General features: G+C 39.1%; 1 protein-coding gene across 5 annotated transcripts in view; it reads right to left on the bottom strand.

Moving 5' to 3' along the window:
- The window catches only part of NEK4 (NIMA related kinase 4), a 35,741-nt gene extending 25,412 nt beyond the window's left edge, over nt 1-10,329 (bottom strand). For 4 of the 5 annotated variants that reach the window (XR_013485863.1, XM_020971537.2, XM_020971540.2 and 1 more), the window contains exons 1-4: nt 10,056-10,329; nt 3,980-4,246; nt 847-1,044; nt 574-681 (exon numbers count right to left, since the gene is read on the bottom strand). Coding sequence is in view for 4 of the 5 variants with exons in the window: in XM_020971537.2 (XP_020827196.1) it covers nt 574-681; nt 847-1,044; nt 3,980-4,246; nt 10,056-10,148 (666 nt within the window). In the remaining variant the exon portion in view is untranslated. The remainder of the gene's footprint in view (nt 1-573; nt 682-846; nt 1,045-3,979; nt 4,247-10,055) is intronic. The other variant, XM_020971541.2, reaches the window with a different exon arrangement.
- Nucleotides 10,330-21,051: the final 10,722 nt, after the last annotated feature.

Here is a 21,051-nt window from a genome sequence, read left to right as displayed (position 1 = left end):
ACAGCATCCCCCGGTCCCTGTAGCAGGGGGAGCCTCGCTCTCACCCAGCTTTGATGCAAACCTTAATCATGAAATGCTGTGATATTAAGAGGGCTTGTTACAATGACACCCACATAATATATAATACTATTTTCTGCAATTCTCAATTTAGAAATAGACATAAGTTGTTGCAGATGATAGTTATTGTAGAACAAAAATAGGATCAAAGCAACAAGGTGGATTATTTTCAATGGCTTTCATTTAATATCTACTTAATATCAAACTTTTTTATGGACCAGACACCCTCCCAAAGTTCCATTGAATCTGCACTGTAGCTGAGTACCTGTTTTCAAAAAGCCATCCAAAAATATTTTTCTAAAGCCATTAAACCAGCCTTGCAAATTGATACTAAAAAGTATTATCAGTGCATTTTCCTTACTCTAAGCTCACCTTTCCCCTATGAGTTGAATAATGTTTTTTCTACTCATTCAATGTAAATTGATACTTACCCTGGACAAGTGGTTATTTGCAAAGTTGAGCTAAATAAATCTTGTTCCCAACACTAAATACAATCAGTTCAAGACTTGTTTTTACCTTTCCTTCAATAATTCGATAAACTAAAGAATTCATGTCTTTTGCATTGAAAGCGTGCTTCAGTGTAGCCATTTCATAAACACAGCATCCCAAAGCCCAAACATCAGACTGGAAAAATAAAAAAAAAAGTGTCAGCATGGTTACACCATATGCTTCTTAATTTTTGTAATAAAAGATAATTTTCCCTATACAAATTCAAATTTTATTCAATCTGGCTCTAAAAGTATGAACAATTAGAAGCAGGGTAAGTCGATAATGGTAGCCCTTCCCCACCTTATAGTTGTAGGGTTTGTTTGAGAATAATTCAGGACTCATGTAGTACGGTGTTCCGATAAGTGTACTAGCCATGTCATACTGATTTTCTAGCACTCGGGCAATCCCCAGATCGCCTACTTTGATGATGTTTGTTCTCGTTAAGAAGACATTCTGAGTTTTCAGATCGCGGTGAAGGATGTGTTTTTCATGCAAATACTGCGAGAGAGAAAGAAAACTTCATTAGTAGCACACAAAACCCAATTTCTTTTAGATCATTTCTCTGGAGTTCCTTGACTATAAAGACACAACAAAACTTTTCTTTGTAATTATTATTATATAAAAGGTTTAATGTAGACCCTTCAAAAGTAAGAAAATCAAATCCCATATACGTTTCCCTCAAAGTTTCCATAATTTCTAGCCATTTAGATTTAAGACATGACTTTTCTTTTCAGGTAAGAAAAGACAATGTAAAAGGTAACCTACAATGGTTTTTAAAAAGTTACCATTTTAGTATTACACAAACCCAGTGAAAACCATTCTATTCCTTCTCATCAAAGTCAGGAAATACAATTTGTATTGGGGTAGATTTATATTTCATGATAGCATCATACATTTAGAGATAAAAAGAAAACTGAGGAAATCATCTAGTTCATCTTTAATTTTACAAAGGAGACAAGAAAATAATTTTCCCAAGGCCACACAAGGTAAGCAGCAGAAATGCTAAGATCTATACGTGGGGCTTTTTCTAAGCCACCATGCTGTCTCTGTTCTTTTTGTTTTACAGATCAGGAAACTGGAGCACAAAGGTTAAGTTCTGTGCCTGGCTGACAGATAGCCAGTGTCAGAGCCGCAATCAGAATTACCTAGCATCCTAGTTTTTTAATTCTTGGCCCACAATTATTTGCATTAGACTCAAGGCAGTAGAGGGAAATAGAAAGATTAAGTTGGAGTCAGAAAGACCTGTGTTCCAATCCTGTGTCTGATACTTTCTGTGTGGCAACAGGCAAGTCACTTAACTTCTGAACCTCAGTTTTCTCATTCGTAAACTAGAGGCAATAATACCTAGAGGACCTCACAGCGTCGTTGAGAAGCTTAAACGAAAGTGCTTTGCAAATGTGAAAGAGCTCTATTCATGTAAGCCTCTAATTTTATCACATCATAATGTCCAAAATGAATTCTTTCTCACCAACAGGGCTGTCCCTATGCTGTCTCTGCTGTTCTCCTGTTTTCTATGAGCATTTTTTTTTTTTAGTCCTGCCACAGAAAGGCTGACTCTAGATGAGAGATGTGGGAATCCCCAAGGTCAGTCTACAAGCAGGGCCATAGGTTCACTTTTATCTACAGTGTCCTTGAAGATCTAGATGGGCCGGCCATTCAAAGAAAGTTTGCTCAGATCCAGAATCACACTTCCAGTTAGCTCACTTTCACATTTACATCTATTAAATATAAGCTTATTTTTCTATTTTTTGTTTTTGTTTGTGAGGCAATTGGGGTTAAGTGACTTGCCAAGAGTCACACAGCTAGTAAGTGTTATGTGTCTGAAGCTGGATTTGAAGTCAGGTCCTCCTGACTCCAGAGCTGGTGCTTAATTTTTCTATTCTTAAACTGCCCTCTCCATCTGCAGGAGGAAGCCCAGACTGTTATACTTTCATGTGTGTTAATTAGGACCCCCAACCTTGCTACTTTAAGACAAATCTTTTTTAGGGGAAGTGGATAACCGATAATGAATCTACTCATTATGTGGTCATAAAGACCCAGTCATTTTTATCAAAGGAAATTTTATTCCTAACATGAATAAAGAACTGTCTCTGAAATCTCTCCTTCATATGTGTCATTCTGTGACCTGAAGTTATGATTATAAACTTGTTTAGATATAAATACCACTGGGGTAGAATGTAAAAAAGTTTTCTATGGTAAAAGTGACACCTAATATATATGGCAATACTGAGAATTAAGTGCTAAAGTGCCCTTTATTTTAAAGGACAGAAATATTTCAACAATATAGTATACATATTTCCAATATAATAGATATTTCCCTACCTCCTTAAATGGACTACATTAAACATTAACAATCATTTCTTCATGCCTGATACTATCATTAGGAACACTGATTACTGCACCATGCATTGCTATCCAGAGGTCACACAAAATAGCCTACGACTGCTATTGTTTAAAGCATAAGCAGCAGTGGCAGGGTGCAGTGCACACTGGTCTGGAATTGACTCAGGCCCTCACTAGCTCTGGGATCTTGGGCAAATCACGTCACCTCTGCCTGCCTCAGTTTCCTCAACCATAAAATGGGGATAATAACACCACCCATTTCCCAGGGTGGTTGTAAGGATCAAATGAGAAAGTATTTTTAAGCACTTAGCCTAGTGCCCAGCACACTGCAGGTGCTCTGTAACTGCTAGCTGGTTTTATTTCATCTCTTCTTTTTGTAATTGTTAATCTCCTGTCTAGCTGTCACCTGCTATTTCTAGCTAATGTTCAGTATGCCTGTTGCTAACAGCCTTTCTCCACCACCTTTCTAAGTTTCTGCCTCTAATATGCTGGATGGAGGGAAATCAGATAACCAAGTGTACTAGAATTGTGTCTAAATTAAGAATCAGTAGGTTCTGAGGGAGGGCTTTCATAAAGAGCAGGAGGTTTAGGTCATGGGCTTTATCATATCTAGCCTTTAGCACACAAGGCAGTGTGCCTGCATGAGGCAGGCATTCAACAGGTGTTCCTTTCAACGAATTTTTTACTAAATTTCTGGTTCTTGACAGAGTTCCTATTAGCTGATGCTGCTGAACAGAAGCATCACACATGTTGCTGTATTTAGGAGGATAGCTCCCAAAGCAAGAATCAGGGAGTTCCCCTGTGTTTCCTTTGAAGTCAAGTACCCTGAGGGTTTAATAATCTGTGGCTCAGGAGGCGCTTTTTTTTTTTCAGAAAAGAATTTTAAAAGCTGTACTTTAACTGAAGGCTAAGCCAAGTGTTTATGCCATGATTATAAATATCCTTGTTTACAATATAAAACTTTAACTAGTCGTCCACGGATACTTGACAAAACTGCAATCCAGCTGAAAGCTTCCACAAAAAGCCACTTGAAATTCTAAGGTTATAAAGAAGGACCCAGAAGACGAGATGCCGCCACATTGATTGATACCTGCAGAGCCATAGCAATCTGAACAAACCACTCCACCACCTGGCTCTCAGGTAGAAGTCTGCCCTTCTGTTCTTTGAGTTTTCGATAGAGATCCCCTCCTTCACAGAAACCCATAACTATGTAGAGCAGGCCATCTCCTCCTTCCCAAGACTCTCGATAGGTAACAATATTGGGGTGCTTCAGCTGAGACAAAAGCTGGGCCTCTTGCTCGGCAGCTTTCCGCTCTCGGCTGGAGGCATTTCGGAGGTTTAGTTTTTTGATGACATACTGCAAAGAAAACATACGTTTACACATATGTATACATGTACATACACATGAACCAACCCACATGGACGTACTATTTCTAATCCTCATAAGTGATTGCAGGGTGCTAAAAGAGATTCCTATAGAACCTAGCTTCTAAAACAATTTCATTGTAAAAATAAACTACTCAGGGCAGCTAGGTGGCGCAGTGGATAAAGCACCGGCCCTGAAGTCAGGAGGACCTGAGTTCAAATGTGGCCTCAGACCAAACACTTGACACTTACTAGCTGTGTGGCCCTGGGCAAGTCACTTAACCCCAATTGTCTAAAAGCCAAATAAAATAAAATAAACTACTCGGTGCAACAAGGAGACTAATTCACATAGCCCAGGGGTGAGGAACCTGTGGCCTCGAGGCCACTATGAAGTTTGGATTCAGTCAAAGCCCTGTACTTGAAGACCTAGAGGGCCACATGTGGGGAAAATGTATATGTATTGTATAATGACGACAGTGAGAAAACAGTGGAGCTTCAAAAAGAAATTGCTAAAAAAGATTCCAACTTGACCTATCACCAGTTCCATTACAATGCATATACTGTTATTCTCCTTCATGAAAAGTGAACTTCTACCCAAGTCCTCTTCAGATGTCTTACAATAGTGTGGAGATCATGATCCTGGGTTTTTGGAAAGCAATGCCATTGGAAGACAAGCTCTGGCAAATCCTGCTGGAGGTGGAAAGGCTTGATGTTTGAGCCTTGTGACCATCTTCCTGTCTGCCATATGAGAACCAGTTTAAGTTTAGAGGAGCTCAAGAAAGGACTGGCCACTGTGGCAAGCTGAGCTCAAGGAAGGCTTAGTCACCAGAGCAAGAGTGTTTATACTTTGCCCATAGGACTCATGAAACTATGTACCAAGTTGCGGCGGTGGTTGTGATCTGTTAGTGGAGGGAAAACTGTGAAATCAGAAAACTCAGAATTCCCTAACCCTGGATATTTTCCATTTTAGTTTTCTAAAATGACAAATAATTGTTTATGACTACATATGAATCAGTCATGCTTTATCATCTTATATGAAGCAAGTGGTATTACCATACATTTGTAGAGCAATTACAGTTTAAAAATTTTTTTAAATTTATTTAATATTTTATTTTTCCCCAGTTACATGTAAAAACAATTTTTAACATTTGTTTTTAAAACTTTGAGTTCCAAATTCTCTCCCTTCCTTCCCCCTCCCCACATTGAGGAGGCAAGCAATTCGATATAGGTTATTAAACATGTGTAGTGATGTAAAACATATTTCCATATTAGTCATGTTGTGAAAGAAAACACAGACAAAAAAACCCTCAAGAAAGATAAAGAAAGTAAAAAGAATATACTTCAATCTATATTTGGACACCATCAGTTCTTTCTCTGGGGATGGACAGCATTTTTTATCATAAGTCCTTCAGAGTTGTCTTGGATCATTGTGTTGCTGAGAATAGTTGTTATTCACAGCTGATCATCTTACAATATTGCTATTACTTTGTACAAAGTACATTCCACTTTGCATCAGCTCATGTAAGTCTTTCCAAGTTTTTCTGAGAGCATACTGCTCATCATTTTTATATCACAAGAGTATTCCATTATAATTACATACCACAATCTGTTTAGCCATTCCCCAATTGATGGTCAAACTCAATTTCCAATTCTTTGCCACCAGAAAAGAGCCGCTATAAATTATTTTTTGTACATATAGGTCCTTTTCCTTTTTTGTTTTTTTATCTCTTTTGGGATACTGACCTAGTAGTGGTATTGCTAGGTCAAAGGATATGCATGGTTTTATAGCCCTTTGGGCATAGTTCCAAATTGCTCTACAGAATGGTTGAATCAGTTCACAACTCCACCAACAGTGCATTAATGTCTCATTTTTTCTCACATCCCCTCCAACATTTGTCATTTTCCTTTTCTATCCTATTAGCCAATCTAACAGGTCTGAGGTAGTATCTAAGAATTGTTTTAATTTGCATTTCTCCAATCAATAGAAAGTTAGAACATTTTTTCATATGGCTATACATAGCTTTGATTACTTCAACTGAAAACTATTCATATCTTTTGATCATTTATCAATTGGGAAATGGCTCTTATTTTTATAATTTTGACTCAGTTCTCTATATGTTTGAGGAATGAGGCCTTTATCAGAGAAACTTGCTTCAAAAATTTTTTCACAGTTACTTACTGCTGTTTTCCTCTCCATCCTATTCCCCTCCCCATTTATTCTATTCTTTCTCCTTTCACCCTGTCCCTCTTCAAAAGTGTTTTGCTTCTGACTACCCCTTTCCCTAACCTTCCCTCCCTTCTATCACCTCCTCCTGCCCCTCCTATTTTCCTGTAGGGTAAGACAAGATTTCTCTACATAACTGAGTGTGTATGTTATTCCCTCCTTGAGTCAATTCTGATGAGAGTAAGGTTCACCCATTCCTCTTTACCTCCTCCCTCTTCCCTTCCACTATAAAAGCTTCTTCTTGCCACTTTTATGGGAGGTAATTTACCCCACTCTACCGCTCCTTTTCCCTTTCTCCCAGTCCTCCCAGAGGACTTTCACCCCTTAATTTTATTTTTTAGCTATCAACCATCCCTTCATATTCAACTCACAACTGTGCCCTCTGTCTAGATATACTCCTTCTAACTGCCCTAATAATAAGAAAGTTCTTATGAGTTACAAGCATCACCTTCCTGTGTAGAACTGTAAACAGTTTAACCTTATTAAGTCCCTTATGATTTCCCTTTCCTGTTCACCTTTTCATGCTTCTCTTGAGTCTTGTATTTGAAAGTCAAATTTTCTATTCAACTCTGGTCTTATGATCAAGAATGCTTGAAAGTCCTCTATTTCACTGAATATCCTTTTTTTTTCCTCCTGAAGGATCCTTTGCCCTCTGGAATATCATATTCCAAGCCCTCTGATCCTTCAATGTAGAAGCTGCTTACTTTTGTGTTATACTGACTGTGACTCCATGATACTTGAACTGCTTCTTTTTGGCTGCTTGCAATATTTTCTCCTTGACCTAGGAACTCTGGAATTTGGCTATAATATTCCGGGCAGTTTTCATTCTGGGATCTCTGTCAGAGGTGATTGCTAGATTCTTTCAGTTCCTATTTTACCCTCTGGTCCTAGAATAACAGGGCAATTTTCCTTGATAATTTCTTGAAATACGATGTCTCTTTTTGATCATGGCTTTCAGGTAGTCTAATAATTTTAAAATTATCTCTCCTGGATCTATTTTCCAAGTCAGCTATTTTGCCAACGAGATATTTCATAATGTCTTCAATTTTTTCATTTTTTTGGTTTTGTTTTATTGTTTCTTGATTTCTCATAAAGTCATTAGCTTCCATTTGCTCCATTCTAATTTTTAAGGAATTCTTTTCTTTTTTAAATTAATTTACTTTGATTTATCAACAATCACTTCCATAAGCTGTTGAGTTTTAAATTTTTCTCCCTCTCCCTCCCCACCTCCCTTCCCACAATGGTGCACAATCTGATATAGGCTATACATATATATACATAAGGAATTATTTTCTTTAGTGAGCTTTTGTACTTCCTTTTCCATTTGGCCAGTTCTACTTTTTAAGACATTCTTCTCCTCATTGGTTTTTTGGACTTTTTTTGCCATTTGGCCTAGTCTGTTTTTTAAAATATTATTTTCTTCAGTATTTTTTTTGTGTCTCCTTTACCAAGTTGCCTCATTTTTCATAATTTTTTTGCATCGCTCTCATTTCTCTTCCCAATTTTTCCTCTACCTCTCTTACTTGATTTTCAAAATCCTTTTTGAGCTCTTCCATTGCTTGGGAGACTAATTCATTTTTTTCTTGGAGGCTTTAGATGGAGGAGCTTTGATTTTGTTGTCTTCTTCTGAGTGCGTGTTTTGATCTTCCTTGTCACCATAGTAACTTTCTATGGTCAGAATTTTTTTTCTGTGGTTTGTTCATTTTCCCAGCCTATTTCTTAACTTTTAACTCTTTGTTAAAAGTTGGGCTCTGCTTCCAGGGTGGAGGGCACACTGTCCCAAGCTTTGTGGGTTTTGTGCAGCTGTTTTCAGAGATACTTCTAGGGAACTGCAAGTTTTCAGTTCCTCCAAGGTGGTATGATCTAAGGAGAGGTGTTTACTACTCTCCTGGCCTGTGCTCTGGTTTGTGAGATACTGCAGAGCACTCTTTTCTGTCCTGGAACTGTGAGGAGGGTGTCCATTTCACTGCTGCCACAAGCTCAATGCTAGTGCTCCTCCTCACCCTGGACTGCAACTCAGATCCGAGTATGGGCAAAGCAACAGAGTCTTGCCCCCAGTGCCAGCAAAGAGACCCCTGTAATCTCCTTCTGACCAGTTGTTCAACCCCCTTACCATCTGTCCACTGAGAGCTCAGGAAGCAGCTGCTGCTGCTGCTGATTCAATGGCTTCCAAGGCCTACTTCCCGGTTTACTGGGGCTAGGGCTGTGCTGGCATGACGCGCACTAGACTGTGCTCCATTCTCACCTAAGTGCAATAGACCTTTCCTGCTGACCTTTAAGTTGTCTTTGGCTGAAAAATTATTTCACCCTGAACTTTTGTGGGCTCGGTTGCTCCAGGAATTGTTCTATGGCATTATTTAAAGGTGTTCAGATTCTAGGTAGAGTTCAGGCAAGTTGATGCTTTTTCTTCATCATCTTGGCTCTGCCCTCTCAATTACAGTTTTAAAAGCCCTTCTTCATCTAATCCATTTAAAAATACTGTTTATTTTGAACTTATCACCAAAAATGAGTATTTTCAATGCAAGAATGCAAGATACATAAAATATATAAAAGTATGAAATTTTCATTTCTCTTGATTTTTTTTAAAAAGTACATAATAAATACAACCCATCACTTTCAAAACTGTCCTGCTTGTTTGTACTTTTTTCTGAACTTCTTTCTGTACTCCTGTAATGCATTCTTTTTTTTTTTTTGGAATCTCCACCAATTCTCCCAACTTGGCTTCTGTCCTTTCCTTCATTACCATCCTCTACCCAACTGTCCCCAGCCAGAGCCCCCATTCCACATCCTTCACCCCTGCTGTCATCTTTGACCCTTCTGTTGATTTTCATTCTGGATTCCCTTCCTCCTACCCCTCACACATTCCAGAAGACTAATACTAATAAAGATAATAACTGGTAACAGCACTTTAAGGTTTGTAAAGCACTTTACATCTATCATCTCATGTGATACTCACAACAACAACAGAAGGTAAGTGCTATTACAGATAAAGTAAATGAGGTTGAGATAAGTGACTTGCCCAGGGTCACACAACTAGTAAGTGTCAGAGGCCAGATTGGGAATTCAGGTTTCCTGACTCCAAGTCTACCACTCTTGAGCCCCTAACCCCTGGCCCCTTACAATGACTCTACTAGGCGCAATACCCCCAGCCCAGCCCCTTATGCTCATCTTTGCAAATCCTTCATTCCTGGCCCAGCTTCTCCGGGGCTCCCTGCTCCTAGTCCAATCCAAGCCAACATGCATTTAATAAGGCCTATTACGTGCAAGAAACTGGGCGCACAAAAAACCCAAACAAAACAGAGGCAAAACATTCCCTGCACTCTTTCACTCTACATTAAATGGGGATACACATGCGTGATAATTTGAGGAACGGGGAGGAAACACTAACACCCCCAAGGGGTCTGTCCCCAGGAGAAGGACCAGGACCCTGCTCCCCTCCCCTTCCCCTCCTGCCTCCTCTTTCTACCTTCTTCGCTCCCCCCCACCTCCTCTCCGTTTCCCCTCCCCCTCCCCCTTCCATCCTTTCCCCCTCCCCTTCCTCCTCCCCACCTGGCTCCCCCCACCCCACGCGGGTCACCTGCTTGCCGTCCTGCCGGTGCCGGACAAGCGTCACCTCCCCGTAGGTGCCCTTGCCCACGGCCCGCAGGAAGCAGTAGGCAGCCAGGGGCATGGTCTCCGCGGGCGGCGGCGGCGGCGGCGGCGGCTGGGGCCGAGGCGCTGCTCATTCCCCGGCAGGAGCAGCGGGAAGCCTAGAAGCTCATTCACAGGGCGGCGGAGGCGGCTAGGCCTAACTGGAGGCCCGCGGCCGACGCCGCTGCCATAGCGATCCCTACCCCGCCACTGCGCATGCCCCGGAGGACCAGCCATCGAGAACACTCGGCCGTTCTTTCCCACCGGTGGCCAGAGCGTCTCCTGGGCTCGTTGGCTCTAGTGTTGCCGGGCACCGCTCCTCTCCCCCGGGAAGAACCTGATTCTAACCGAGACGGAGGGGACAATGGGGGCGGGGCAGGGGAGCAGCTAAGTCTCCAGACCCTGCGGGGGGCCCATTCCCCATGGATTCCCTCTCATCTCCATCACCTACCTTCTACAGGAAGCCTTTCCCAAAGTACCTTAATACCGTGGATCATCTCCATTTTATGCTGGCCATAGTTTGTTAGTCCATAGTTGTCCTCATGTTGGCTCCTTTAGACTGTAAGCTTCTTGAGGGCAGACACTGTCTTTTTGCCTTTCCTCATATCACTAGTGCTTAGCCTGGCACCTACTAAAGTGTCCTTTTCCCTCTCTTCCACTTCTGCCTCCCAACCACTAGTGCCTTTCCCTTGTTAGGTCATTTTGTGTTTGTTTTATGTATGTTTTGTTTAAACATACCTACATATATGTGTGTAACATACACATCCTCTCCCGAATCCCATTAGACTACAAGCCACTTGAGGGCAGGGACTATTTTACTTTTGTCTTTGTATCTCCAGAGGCCGCTGCAGTGTCTGGTTAAATGAATGCTTGAAAATAATCCCAAAGGTTAAAACTCTACATGACTGATTTCAGTCCAGGAGGCACAGGAGAACTGTCAAGGATGAAATGCTGAAAGCACAAAGAGAAACAGTTCTGAGGAGGAGGAAAAAGGGGGAGTTGTCTGAAGAGACTGTGTGGAAATAAAAGGGAACTCGCTGCATGATTTAGATTTTTTTTTTTTAACAAAAAGTTATGTACAGAAGAGGCAAGCAAGGGAAGGTAGCAGGGTGGATACAGAAGTATGGCAGTGCAGTAAAACTAGTGTCAGGGATTGCTCAAACTCAGAGACTGTCCCTGTGAGGAGAAGTTAGAGGGGAAAGGGCCAGGTTGCTGTTCTACCTTATGGCTTTGTCTCTTGCTAGATCCTCTTGGTGGTAGAATTCATCTTGATCCAAGAACCCTGCCATCTCTCTCCTTGGGAGTGGGTCCAGGACCTCTCACCCTTCCACCACTGCCTTCAGTTGCTGCCATTTCGCAGACCAAGAGATGGGCCTCTCCTGGAGCAACATTAACCCCCCTCCAGAAACTATTTTATGCTAGTGCTTTGCTAATATACTGCTGCCTCTCTGTGGCTGCTGTCTCTAGGACTGAGACACTCTGCATCTCCATACTTTTCATCTCCCTGGAAAAGTTTGTGCAGTCAATCTGAGTCCACCTTCTGAACTAGTCCCCTTTCTTTCAGTTCTGATCTTTGACTAAGCTCTCTGAATCTTTCCTTTCCCTCCCCCAACAAAGATCTTATCCTTTGACTTTGCTTGTTAACACTGGCATTGCACGCAGAGGATCTGAGTTCAAATACTGCTTCTGCTATTTATTTTTAACCACATGAGACCTCAGTTACCTCATTTGTAAAATGAAGGGGTTGGATTGGTTGATATGTAAGGACTTTTCCAGCTCTGTCCATGACCCTATGATATTTTCCTCTACATCTATAACATTTTGATACTGAATCCTCTATGAGAGCCATTGAAGCCACCATTTGGTCTAAATTGACCAACATTAGAATTCTAGATTCTCAGAATCAGGAGGGATTTCAGCAGTCTAATCCTTATCTGAAGCAGACATCCCTTTAAGACCAGTCCCAACATTTCTTCATTGAATTAAGTTGTTTTTTGTTTTTGATTGCTCAGATCTACAACTGTTTGGTTGCCATTGTGACATAGCCTTAACGAACCCTCTGCAATATACTTTTCCAGTCTTAGTTCATACTCTTCATGTATTTTACAGCCTAAAATCCAGCCAAAGTAGACTACCCTCAGTCCTCCATTATGCCCTCTTCTGTGTGTCTTTGCTCACACTGTCTACCCGAAATCTTTGTTTTCTGGGTCCAGCTCAGATTCTATGTCTTTCCATGAATGAAAATTGAAAGCAATCTTTCCTTCTTCAGATTTCTCATTACCTGAACTCCTGTCTTTACTTACCTCACTCTTATGTCATAATTATCTGTCCATCTCCAGCTCCTATTAGCTGTAAGGTTTGTTGAAAAGTCATCCCATATTACTTTTGAAGGTAGGCACTATAAAGATAATTGCTTGCTCATTGACCCAGTGCTAACTTTTAGCATTCATGTATCCAGGGGTGCTTGGATTTACTCAAAGCCATTTTAACTTGCTTCAAATGCCTATTTCTCTTCCTCATAGGAGATAAATGGGAGAGTGAATTCAGGATCACAGGACTACTCCCTGAAATGTAATTAATCCCTTATTACTAGTTTTAGAAACTAAGCTAAACGCAGAATTCTCTGTCAGTGGCCCTGTGTCTCACAAAAAATGGTTGCTCTCCTTAGAATCATCTTGAAATTTTTACTGTCTTGCAAAAAACAAAAACAACAACAACAAAAACTGAGTAGAAGGACAAAAGAATCAAAGACACTTTTAAAAATCTTAAAATAAATTTGAATCAATTATTTTGACACTACCTACATTTCCCAGTGTATCCTTCTTCTCCCCTCCTCCGCCCCGACCATCTCTCATAATGAAGAATAAAAATGAGAGTGGAAAATCTCAGCAAAACTAACCAATAATCAAAAAGTCTGATATTGTATACAGTGTTTTACACTCATAGTCTCCCACTTTAAGAAAGAGAGCTATCTTCCCATATCTCTTCTTTAGGGCCAAACTTGATCATTATAATTCCACAGCATTAAGTTTCAACAGACATTTTTATATACAAAATTTTTTTTAAAACTCCATTCAGCACATGTAGGACACCTAGTTTGGCCAGCCAAACTACTCTCTCTCTCTCTCTCTCTCTCTCTCTCTCTCTCTCTCTCTCTCTCTCTCTCTCTCTCTCTCTCTCTCTCTCTCTCTCTCCTTTGTCCCCTGAATCCTGGCTCCTGGGAGGCCTCACCATATTGGTGACAGACTGTGTGGTCATCTGATTGGCATTCATCCTGCTGCAGCTCAGAACTCCTAAACTCAAGTGATCTACCAGCTTCTGACTCTCCAGCAGCAGGAATTGTGTGCCCCCATGCCTGGTCATTACAAGCTATTTTGATGAATCACATTGGAAATTTTTATACCCTAGAAAAAGAATCTGGGTAAGGCATTAATCATTTTATCAATCAAAAACATTTATCAAGTGCTTATTATAGATCAATAAACATTTATTAAGCAGCTATTATGTACCAGGCACTGTACTAATACTAAGTACTGTGCTAAATATTGGAGATGCAGAGCTCGCAAGGAACTCAATGCAATACTTGGGAGTTGGGACTAAATTCAAGCAAGCCATATCAGCCCTAGCACACTGACACACTCAAACTAGTAGTTCAAGTCTTAGCAGGCCATCTAGTGGCTTGTGCAGGTTTTGCACCCTGAGTGACTGTACCAGCCCTGCTGCTGAAGATAGGTGGTACGGTACTACTGTTGCCCTTTACATACCTGTCTTTTTCTCTCTGTCCAAGCAGAGCAAGTGCCATTGTTGAAAGGAGAAACCTTTGGGCTACATAGTCACTCAACAAACATTTATAAAACATATCCTCTATATGACACCCTGAGCTAGAGAAGGTAACAGAAATTACATGAAAAATGCACAACCTTATTGGTAATAGAAGAAATGCAATTTAAACCACCCTTGAAGTACCATTACTCACATATTAGCAAAACTCAGTGTTATCAAGCTAGTGGGTATACAGGTTCATTTATTCGTGGTTGGTGTCACAAGTTGGCAACATTTAGCAAGGGCTATAGAACTGTTCTTGCTAAAAGATTTTTTTAGGGAAAGGAGGAATCTTTGATCACCTATTGGGAATATAACCCAAAGAAATATGCTAAAAGAAAAGTAATTTGTACCAAAGATGTTCTTAGAAGCTCTATTTATAATAGGAAAACTTAAATGGCAATGATTCCAAAGCAAAGGATGATACATTGACGTGGAATAATATAGAGCTATTAAAAATTCAAATTATATGGACCATGTTGAAAAAAGTAGGGCTTGAGATAGATTAAATATAGTACTATGACAATTGAGTAAAAGTATCAATATGTACATTAACCAAGATTAGGAGAAATTTAGGAGAGATATAAATAGTTTAATGTTTTATTAGGATCTTTTCCCTTAATTGCATATCTCTCTATCTATCTATCTATCTATCTATCTATCTATCTATCTATCTATCTATCTGTATATGTATGTATATATAAAATCTCTCTCTGTCTACTCCTTTCCATACCTGTTGCCCAGGTTCTTGTTTTCTTGCCTGGACCATTGTAATGCCCTTCTAAGTGGCTTCGCTATTGCTAGTCTCTCCCCTTCCAAACCATCCTTCTAGAGTAATTTTCCTAATGCACTGCTCGGATTATGATATCTCAGAAACCTTCTTCATTTGCTCCCCATTACCTGAGTAGATGGACAAAGGAATCAAAGACACTTTAAAAAAATCTTAAAATAAAGGCTCTATATGATTTAGCCACAACCCATTATCTTCAGTGTCATTTTCTGTTGCTCCCTTACATCTATCCTACTTTCTGGCCAAATTGGACCTACTCACTCTTTCCTGAACATATTCTATGCTTTCACCTATTCGTCTTAGCTCATCATTTTTCTTCTGCTTTGAAATACCTTTTTTTGAGTCCCCTAGTCTCTCAGGTTGGGATTATTGCCTCCTTGGTTTCAGCCACTATAAATCTATTAACATCTATTAACAGCCCAAAAAACTTTAATTTTTTTTTTTTAGTAACTGTTAGCTCAAATTGAACTAGTAGTAAAATAAAAAATCCCAAGTCTTTTTCATATGAGCTGCCATTAATCTAGGTCTTCTGAACTTGTTCAGTTGATTTTTTAAAAAAACCTAAATGTAGGATTTTCATTATTGTAATAGAGGAGTTTTTTAAGTCAACTTGATGACCTTACTATGTAGTGAAACTTTTAGTGGGGCTTTTGAAAGTGTCTCCCTATGGATGATTAGGATATGTCCAATGGCACCTTGTTAAGAAGGCAAATGATATCTCCTGGTAGTGGGTTAGTAACCAAGGCTGCCCCAAACATAAATTGTTGGGTTTGGAGCTACTCCTTGGTATCTCTGGAGGTTGTATTTCTCTGATAGGGGCTGCCCCTGGGATGAATTGCTTGGCTCAAACTTAGGAGAATGGATTCTGTTGAGAGGCACCCTTTGACCTCACCTATAAAGAGGACTTGATAAGCTTTTTTTCCCCAAAAATTTTTCCTTTTCCACCTTTCAGGAGAGATCCTGAGAGAACAGAAGTTGATGGGGTAGGGTTCCCCTCTCTGAATGGCAGGACTATTAATGCTAACTTTGGAAAGCCACATGACTAAGGCAGAAGTGCACTCATCTATGAAGTCCAATTGGGAATGTCTGGATAATGTTGTTCTTTAACTCTAACCTTCTAGTTGGGGTGAGGCCAGAGATTTCTTAGACAGGCAGCCCTAGAAATTAGCCTTCTAACAAGAAAAAGGAAGCTCCAAATTTAGGAATCAATTATCTCAATGGTACACCAAGTTTTTAGAGTCCTAGAATCTAGCCTTCTATCTGAGCCATTTGCCTCTTAGGAAGAAATGAAGACTGTATGTGTGGAATCCAGTGCTTCATGAAGTAGCAACAGTGGACCAAAAGCCAAAGTATGGAAGGGCTTGGACTTTGTACTCTGCTATTACAATGAGTTACTCTGACAATGTAGAACAAATGAAAAAATGAGTTGCTTTTTAATCTATCAAGTCCAAAGTATGTTATCCATTTGGGGAGAGCCTAAATCACAGTATGGTACTACAAATATAAGAAGGACTACGTTGGGCCCTATGAGAAAGAAAGTTTCCCTAAAATTTTGGAGGTTGCTCACTGCCAACTCCAGATTTAGTTCCCTTCTGAGGGGAGTTAGAACCACAAGGTAGCACTGAGTCTGAGAAATTTAGGACAATCATGGAAAAGTAGGACTCACTGGAGAGGGAAGAGAATTGTGTTGATTTTTGTGTGCTCTTACGAGTTCCTTTATGTGTCTTCTGTATTTGTTTTTGTGAGTCTTTTGAATTTTCTACTCTTTCTGTGGTTATCTTGTACCTTACCTGATTCTATTTGTTACCATGAGTAGTTGTATGGGATCTTTAAGAGATTTTTACCCATACCTGCAATGAAGACATGAGCTATATTCAGTGATTTTCCAGAGTAAAGATTGGGTGGGAGTAATAATAAGTAAAAGAAAGAGTGACTGTTTGGGCATAACTCCCATTATCAAACCCAGTCCTTTTAAGCCCAAAGTAGGGGATTCTACATTAGGAGTTACATCAGCATCTTAAAATAATAGAATTAGAAAGGATCTTAGACATCATCTAGTGATTCTAGTCAAAGCCTCTTGTACAATTGAGAAAATTGTGTCTCAAGAAGGTCAAATGACTTATTCAAAATCATGCAACTATTAGATTTCATCCTGATTCTGATTTTTGTATTCTGATATGTTTGCCCACCCTCCCAGCATTTTATCACCCACAAATTTTATTAGCATATTTTCATTAAAATTATCAATTAAAATATCAAATGGAATAGGGCCATGAACAGAGCCCTGTGGAACACTAGACTATCAGTCAATTTATCAATTGGATTGATAATGCAGTCAAAGCAGCAATGAATCTATTTAATCATTCTATAATCCAGCTTAACTCTCTCTGTCTGGTCCATAAGGATGTGGAAAAACTCTTAAACACCAGGTACATATTATCAATAGAGGAGAATGGTAAGTTAGAAAGAGCATTGACTAGTCCAGGAATCAGAAGAATTAGAATTGAGTCCTGGGTTAAGTCGTTAGTTCCTTTGAGTGGAGAAGAATGCTAGTGCTTGCAGCTGCAGGGGAAGAGAGGACCTTCCCAGGTAAAGACCAGAGCACAGACCATGAGAGCAGTGACCACACCTCTCCTTGGATCACACCACCATGAAAACATGAAAATTTGCAGACCCCTAGAACTAGCTTTGAAAACAGCAGCATGAAAAAACCTGAAGCTTGGGAAAGTGCCTCCTCACTCTCAGGTGAGCAGAGACCAACTTTAATATAGTTCAAAGTCAAGAAATAGGTTAAAAAAATGATCAAACAATAACAAAAAAGGAACATGATCATAAGAAGCTACTACAGTGGCAAGGAAGACCAAGAAACAAATTCAGAAGAAGACAACAATATGAAAGTGGCTATAAGCAAAGCCTCAAAGACAAATGCTAATTGAATACAAACTCAACAAGAATTCCTGGACAAGTTAAAAAAACCCAGATAAGAGTGGTAGAGGAAAATTTGGGTAAATAAATGAGAGTAACACAAGAAAAATATGAAAAGAACATTAACAGCTTGGAAAAAGAGGCACAAAAAATACTGAATAAAATAACACCTTAAAAAATAGAATTTGTCTAATGGTAAAAGAAGCACAAAAATTCACTAAAAAAAAGAACTCTTTAAAGAGCAAAATAGGCCAAATGGAAAAAAGGGCTACAAAAGCTCACTGAAGAAAATAATTCTTTAAAAGTTATAGTTGACCAAGTAGAAGCTAATGACTCCATGAGATATAAAGAAACAATAAAACAAAGTCAAAAGAATGAAAAAAATAGAAGAAAATGTGAAATATCTCATTAGAAAAACAGCTGATCTGGAAAATAGATCAAGGAGAAATAATTTTAAGAATTATTAGACTATTTGAAAACCATAATTTTTTAAAAAATCTAGACACCGTCTTTCAAGAAATTATAAAGGAAAATTTCCTTGATATCTTAGGGGCAGAGGGTAAAATAGAAATTGAAAAAATTCATCAATCACCTCCTGAAAGAAATCACAAAATGAAAATTCCCAAGAATGTTAACACCTTAAGTTCCAGAGCTCCCATGTCAAGGAGAAAATATTGTAAGCCACCAAAAAGGAACAATTCATATATTATGGGGTCAAGATCAGGATTGCATAAGATTTAGCAGCTTCTATGTTAAAGGAACAGAGGGCTTAGAATATGATATTCTGCAGGGCAAAGGAGCTAGGGCTACAACTAAGAATAACCTACCCAGCAAAACTGAGTATAATCCTTCCAGGGGAAAAATGATATTTAATGAAATATAGGACTTTCAAGTATTCCTGATAAAAAGACCAGAATTGAATAGAGAATTTGACATTCAGACGCAAGACTCAAAAGAAAGATTAAAAAAAAAAGCAAATATGAAAGAGAAATCATGAGGGACTTAATAAGGCTAAACTATTTACATTCCTATATGGAAAGATGATTCATGTAGCTCCTAAGAACTTTATCATTATTATGGCAGTTAGAAGAAGTCTATCTAGACGGAAGGCATGGGTATGAGTCAATTATGTTGGGATGATCTAAAAAAAATAAAGGAGTGAGAAAGAGGTATGCACTGGGAGCAGAGAGAAGGGAAAGGATGAATGGTGGAAATTTCTCACAAAAAAGAGGCGCACAAGGAAGAGCTTTTACAGTGGAGGGGAAAATGGGGGGTCACAATACTTGAACCTCTCTTTCATCAGAATTGGTTAAAGAGGGAAGAATATTTATACACATTCAGTTGGGTATGGAAATTTATTTTACCCAACAGGGAAGTAGAAGGGAAAGGGGATAAGAAAAAAGGAAAGGGCAATAAAAGGGAGAGTAGATTAAGGGAGGCAGTGGTCAAAAGCAAAACAAGCTTTTGAGAAGTGACAGGATAAAAAAGAGAGAGAAAGACAAACAGAAGAAAATAGGATTGAGGGAACTATATAGTTAATAATCATAACTGTGAATATGAATGGGCTGAACTCACCGGCAAAAAAGAAATGGATAACAGAATGGAATAGAAATCAGAATCCACTAATAAGTCATTTACAAGAGACACACTTCAGATAGACACACACACACACACACACACACACACAGAGGACTGGAGCAGAATCTATTATGCTTCACTTGAAGTAAAAAAGGCAGGGGTAGCTATTATTTCAGACAAAGCAAAAGCAAAAATAGATTTAATTAAAAGAGATAATCAGGGAAATGACATTTTTCCAAAAGATGCCATAGACAACAATATTAAGCATTTTTATAGCAAGTTTCCCAGATAAAGGCCTCATTTCTCACGTACGTAGGGAACTGAGTCAATTTTATAAAAATAAGAGCTATTCCCCAATTGATACATGAACAAGAAATATGAACAGGCAGTTTTCAGAAGAAGAATTAAAAACTATTTATAGTCATATGAAAAAATGCTCTAAATCACTATTTATTAGAGAAATGCAAATTAAAACAACTCTGAGGTACCACCTCACATCTATCAGAAATGATAAATGCTAGAGGGGATTTAGGAAAATAGGTACACTAATGAACCTGGAGTTGTGATCTAGTCTAACTGCTCTGGATAACCATTTGGAACTATGCCTAAAGGGTTTATAAAACTGTACATTTCCTTTGACCCAGCAATATAAACACTGGGTCTACATCCCAAAGAAATTGAAGAACAAAGAAAAGGACCTAAAATACTTATAGCAGCTCTTTTTGTGGTGGCAAAGCACTGGAAATTGAGAGGATGTCCATTAATTGGGGAATGGCTGAAAAAGTTGTGGTATATCATTGTGATGGAACACTATTGTTCTACAAGGAATTACAAGGGGGATGGTTTCAGAAAAGTCTGGGAAGGCCTATATGGACTGATGTGAAGTGAGCAGAACCAGGAGATCATTGTAACAGCAATGTTGTAATGATGATCAATTGTGAAAGACTTAGCTACTCTGATCAATACAATGATCCAAGACAATTCTAAAGGACTCATGATGAAAATTATTATCCACCTCCAGATAGAGAGAGAGAACTGATGCACTCTGAGTGCAAATTGAAGTATAATTTTCTCACTTTATTTTTCTTGCTTTTTATTTTGGCAACATGGCTAATATGGAAATATATTTTGCATGATTTCACATGTATAATGGATATCAAATTGTTTGCCTTCCCAGTGGGTACAGCAGGGGCTGGAAGGAGGTATAGAATATGGGACTCAAAGATTTTTTTAAATGGTAGGATAAATACTAAAAGCAAAATTAATTCCTCTGAGCCTCAATTACTCCATCTGTAAAATGAGGACAATGATATTTGAAGTGTCTATTTCATAATGTTATTCTGAAGAAAAGTTATCAACTTTAGCATACTATATAAATGTGGGCCATGTTAATGATAACCTTTCCCTTATCTTTGACAGTGATCTTTTCAACAAAAGTTGAACTTGAAAGTTTACTGCAGACCTAGCTTCAGTTACCTTATCAGAAAAGATATTTGAGGCTTGAAGGTTAGTTGACCTCCCTCTAGGTCTATTGACAATTCATCCTTTCCCAGAATCTGCCCCCAGGGTTACAAAGTACAGACTAACCAAACAGAGAAAGAAACAGTGTCTTTCTCTCTTTAGTCTTATCAGAAGTTAGAGTCCAAGTGAACTATGGAGATCTGACCTGTGTGTCCACCATATCCTGAAGAGGGACTAGCTCTGTATGTAATAAAGAGAATAAGGGTCTTTGTATTATTCAAAGAGAAAATTCTGCAGAAACAATGGTACGGCTATCGTTCTAACAAATACAGGTGGCATTATGAAGGGAGCCAAAGGGATCAGCCTG

Source organism: Phascolarctos cinereus, unplaced genomic scaffold, assembly GCF_003287225.1.
Source record: "Phascolarctos cinereus isolate Bilbo 61053 unplaced genomic scaffold, phaCin_HiC Scaffold_4;HRSCAF=312, whole genome shotgun sequence".
NCBI classification, from domain to species: domain Eukaryota; kingdom Metazoa; phylum Chordata; class Mammalia; order Diprotodontia; family Phascolarctidae; genus Phascolarctos; species Phascolarctos cinereus.
Note: the sequence above shows the minus strand (reverse complement) of the source record. Positions and strands in the feature narration are given on the sequence as shown.